Here is a 5,127-nt window from a genome sequence, read left to right as displayed (position 1 = left end):
TATATATAGATGTATGTGTTTATGTATAAAGTCAAATTTACTTTTGATTGAATTCTATTCCATTTTGAGAACAAGTTTATGTGCGAACAGACAATAAAGTGCAATCATATATTATTGAAATGTGTTACTTTTGAATTTGTGACAAACAGCAGTCTTTTGAGCCCATTGTAGGAAGGGGAAAGAGTTTTGGACAACTGCAAACCTACCATATGGTAATTTACCACAACTGGCAGGCTGGGAAATAAGAACAGCAGAGAATAAGAAGAACATGTACTCTGTTACTTGCATTTTTGCAAGGCAGAGTAGAGCTTCATAGTCCTGCAAAATGCTAATTTGCATTTTCTTAAATTATTGAAAGGAATAATATATCAAGCAAAAAAAAGTTGATGTTCCTGATTAGCTTCAGTTTGCTGTTTTACTTCGACAAATCTATAATCTACCATAGAAGTGATGCAGAAAATTATCATGTAATCCCATAATTTCACATCAACCATTTCCTAATTTAAATTAAGACATATTTTTTTCAAATGAAGTTGAACATTAGCAGTAGAGAAGACAGCTGTGAAGAAAATAGCTTTCAATTTTGACATTTCCTTTAGAAAAGAGGTAATTACCGGTAATATAAATGAATACCAAATGATTGAAATGAACCTGATTGTTCGCTGGTCCAACAGTGACACCTTGTGTTCATTTGTGGTTTAATTTCGAAGAGCGGTATATTTCTTCGTGTTTTTTGTTGCATGGTGCACTTCCTGTTTTTACAAGGCACATTGAGAAGCAAGAGACACTGGAAATAACAGAAGGAAATCTTGAAAATGGCGCATTTGGAAAGCAGAATAAGGTATAAATTTGCACAGTTTTGTTTTGTAATAAGAAAGGTAATTTGTTTATTTAAGAAGAGACTTAATGTCGTTGGGCCAACTGCATATGCTTGGTTAAAGTATTCTTTATGTGAACTTTTACCTGTTTAATTTTAATTAAATAAACTTGTGATATATTGCTCAGTTTTATATTATTTTAAAAGGCTTTTAATGAACATTTTATTTCACCGTGATTAAGCTATGAAAATTATTTTAATGGAGAGAGATGGCCAGTTTCAAGGATAAAACCGTTATGCCACACCATCCAGTCAGAAATTAACATGGAAAAGATAATATCAAACCTGAATACAAATTCATTTTAGATCTTGTTTCTATAATCCACCAAGATGCAAACAACCTCCCTTGTTTTTCCAAGATTACTGTCATCAATTCAAGGAAAACATTGAACATCTTTATCACTTGATCATAAACATAAAAAGATGCAGAAAGAAAAAGGTTTTAATAAAATATGTGAAACTCCCAGTAAGTCATTTTTAAATGTTGGCTTTATAAGCAATTTATGTGAGGTTCACATGTGACTTTATCATGCTAGGTAAGATACACAAGTCTTGGCTTCTTTCGTGGAGCCTTTTTAATCCTTTTATCAATATTAATTTTTTAATAAATGTGTAAATTACGGTCCACAAAGAGTAATATTCATAACTATTATTTAGTTTATCCTAAATGTACTAAAGGTTTTCTTAAATTGAGTAAAAGCAAGTTTTAAAATTTCATAATGAAACAATGAAAATATATTTCCATTATAGTACCAGACTGAAATATAATCAGTGATTTAATGTTATTACCGTCACCATAAACAAAACACCTAAAACATTCTGTAAAGTGGCCAAAAAATAAATCTGAATATTTGAAGCAGATGTTTAGACAAAAAAGAAACAAAATGGATTATTGGAAGGGTATTGAAACTTTAGCATGTTAGACATGGAAAACCCGCTGCCACCAACTAGTTAATTTGACACCCCAAAAATAAGTAAGAAATTTACCAAAAGCCCCACATGACTAAAAACTTTACTAAAATGTAATAAAACACAAAAAAGCTACACATGTTGCATAGGTAAAACATATTGTAGTCTCTAACATAACTTTTTTCCCCAGTGACTGTATGATTTTTATCATTAGAAAACATATAGAATCAAGCAAGAAATTTTAATTTTTACCATTTTCAAGATTATAATCAGCAATGGCCACTTGAATTTACCTAAATTTTGTAACTGTTGTTTATAGTCAAGACTTACAACAAAGAATCTATTCATTCCTGTATTTTGAATGTGATTTGAATGTAAAATATTTCAGGAAAGAATTACTTTATCTCAACATCATGTCTCCTTTTTTTTTTTTGCCATTTTCACAATCAGATTTTGTTAAAATTCAATAGTTGCTAAAATCCAATTGTATAAAGTCATAACAAAATAAAACAATGAAAGTGTGAATATTTTGAGGAGTAAAATCAAATGAATTTTTACTTTTTACTCCATGGAAACAAATCTCTAGTGGGCAAAAAGGAAATTTCACAATTAACTTCAGAAAATGTCCAAAAGTAAATTATTCAGCTCCAGTAATATTACAGCCAAATTGTTTTGCTTTTCTTAATCTAACTTCCTAAGAGAGAAACTAAGAGAAACTTGACAGAATGTCAAAAATAGATAAAAACTGTACTATTGTTTAAATCAGACAAAAGGGACATCTGCAACAGACCTGAATTAAAAATAACCCAAATTTGTCTGTAGAATTTGTTTGACAGTATAATATTGTCACTAATTGAAGTCTCTCTTTGATGATCAGGCAGGTGGAAGTGATGAGTAGTTTTGATTCTCGTTAACCAGCATCATCCAGAGTTTCACTATGAGGAAAAAAACACACTTAGGTCAGTAATGTGGCATATGAAATAAATAGGTAACTAGATAAATAACACTAGTGAAATTGTTTGTTTCTCAGACTGTGCCACTTTGCTGAGGAGCTCTTTATTTCACATGGATATATTGTCTTACTATGCATATAATTGTTTATTAGTCTGAATGTTGTATTTCATAAAACTCAAAAGAAGTTTCTGGTTGTGTTTATTTCATATCCACTTTCACTTTAAGATGGAAATTTTGAGACTGTGGCCATATCTCCCAGGATGAAGGTCTCAAGTAAAGAGAGATTATATCCATTTTATTAATGGTTACGCTCTTCCTTGTAGCTTTTGAAACAACACATTTACACATTTCCTCTGGTATGTTGTGTGCCTTCACATACTCTATGAAGCATTGTGGTTGATTCCAGAGCCAATTTTTGGTGCCATTTAAGCCCTGCTGGTGTAAGAAAATACAGTGAACAATATTCATAATTGTACTTTTACTTCTTATCACAATAGTGAACTATTTAGCAGTTCACTGAGGTTAGGATTGGTTTTGCTTCTCAAGTTGAACTTTCTGACATTGACAGTGTTAAAACAGTCAGGGATTTTAACTATATTACATCTTAACAGTTCTCAAAATATACAAATTAAACTATACCACAGACTCAGCAAAAACAGCCATCCAGCAAAAATGTTACTACATCATAAATTTAAGTGATTATTTATTTAAAGAAAACACAAAAAGAAGGTTTTTGTGTTTTCTTTCACTTGATACATGGAGCAATAACAACATATATGTTTTATTTTGAAATGTATTTTTATGTTTGTTGACCAGGGAAATTTAATGAGTTTTCTATAAGTTTATTTCAAATGGAGTTTCACAAAATATCATTGCAGCAATGTAGAAGAATAATGTAAATACTAAAGAGATTAACAGTAAATGTTTTACAATAAAGTTTGTTTCTTTTCCTCCCACAGTATAAAAAAAACATGAAAATTAGATTAATTCAGAATTATAAATGTCTCTTACTCTAAATTTCTAGTTTACTCTTTTTTTGTGAGCAAATGTTTGAAAGAACATAAAGAAATATTAAAATATTCTTACCTCTTCATGACAGGACGCTGGACACCTGTTTCCTGTGTGGATCATTTCTGTCCTTGTAGCCCTGGGTGTTGATCCATTGTATGATTGTTGTTTGATGGTCATTTGTCATGACACCCTTGTCTTGAAGCAGGCTGTACCATTTCTGCACCATCTGGGTGCTGTTTTCTTGAAAACTCTTCTCAAACATGGCAACCCGGGTTTTGCTCTTCTTCTTGTTTTGAACATTCTTGGTGTCAGTCAGCTGGCATCTGAGCATTGCACTGAACGTCATCAGTTTAAAGGTTCCAACAACATCATCTTTGCTTATCATGGAAGCTAAGCATGATTTTAAAGCTTTTGGCTCTGGAGAAGATATATCCTCAACTACATCTTTAAGGTTGCGATCAGTTGGCAGCTTCAGGCCTTCTTGTTTCTCCACACCAGAGGTTTTGCTGGTATCTGAGCCAGACAGATATTTTCTCGCTTGCAACATTGCCACTGCCAATTTGCTCTTCTGGTTCAGTTTGTTAGCTTCCACTATGGTACTGTTTGAAGGCTGCTGATTTGCATTGACAGTTTTTTCTACTGCTGGAATTGCTGGTTTTTTCAAATATCCTTTGTATTGCTCAATCTTTCCAGTTATTTTCTGCAGCAGGGTTTTGTTTTCCTTTATAATTCTTTCTGGTCTACCGGCCTCTGCCATGTACCAGTCTCCTCCTCTGATTGTTTCCGTCAACTCTTTGCGCTTCATAAAAGGTTCCCATTGCCCTGATTGCTTGAGGAGCATATTGGCCTCCACAGATCTCAGGCGGTTTGCCTCAGAAGCAATCTCTGAATCACTGGCTTTTGGTTTCATGCCTCTTGCCATAGCATGGAACAGAGAACTCTGTTGTTTACTGTCTATGCTCACTGCCTTATTGTCGATGAACACATCATAATGACCATTAGGGTTTTGGGTGCTCTTGGGCCTGTAGATCAAAGTCACTGTTTCACTAGCAGATTTGGTACTTGGACTAACTTCCTGCATCTTGGTGAGTTTTCCTTGTTTGTTTTCTGAAAGAATAACAACTCTGGTACCAGTGGCTTCAGACAGGACTCTGATATCTAGAATAGTACCAGCAGCTTTGTTGTCCTTGATCTTTTCAGCATGTGATCTTGCGAGTCGACCAGCATTAGCTGAAAGTTTGGCATTTGGATTTACTGGCATATTTACTATGTAGTTGTTGAGTTGTCCAACTTCAAGCTTTTCCTCTGTCCTCTCACTCTTTAAGCCAGATTTGACATTTCGTCTGATGGCCTCATGTGCTTCGTTCTGTGCACGA

General features: G+C 33.4%; 1 protein-coding gene and 1 long non-coding RNA gene across 2 annotated transcripts in view; one reads left to right on the top strand and one right to left on the bottom strand.

Moving 5' to 3' along the window:
* The window catches only part of LOC107835845 (uncharacterized), a 14,996-nt gene extending 12,997 nt beyond the window's left edge, over positions 1-1,999 (top strand). Inside the window, exon 2 of the long non-coding RNA XR_001661674.1 lies at positions 1,388-1,999. This is a non-coding gene — a long non-coding RNA (uncharacterized LOC107835845). The remainder of the gene's footprint in view (positions 1-1,387) is intronic.
* LOC103135668 (uncharacterized) lies at positions 1,534-5,071 on the bottom strand. The gene is made up of 2 exons (XM_007548505.2): positions 3,827-5,071; positions 1,534-2,721 (listed from the first exon to the last, which is right to left on the bottom strand). The coding sequence occupies exon 1, from the start codon at positions 5,010-5,012 to the stop codon at positions 3,831-3,833; it is 1,182 nt and encodes a 393-aa protein (XP_007548567.1). The 5' UTR covers positions 5,013-5,071; the 3' UTR covers positions 1,534-2,721; positions 3,827-3,830.
* Positions 5,072-5,127: the final 56 nt, after the last annotated feature.

The sequence above is a fragment of the Poecilia formosa genome, unplaced genomic scaffold, assembly GCF_000485575.1.
Source record: "Poecilia formosa unplaced genomic scaffold, Poecilia_formosa-5.1.2 Scaffold27, whole genome shotgun sequence".
Taxonomy (NCBI): domain Eukaryota; kingdom Metazoa; phylum Chordata; class Actinopteri; order Cyprinodontiformes; family Poeciliidae; genus Poecilia; species Poecilia formosa.
This window is presented reverse-complemented; position numbering and strand designations above follow the sequence as displayed.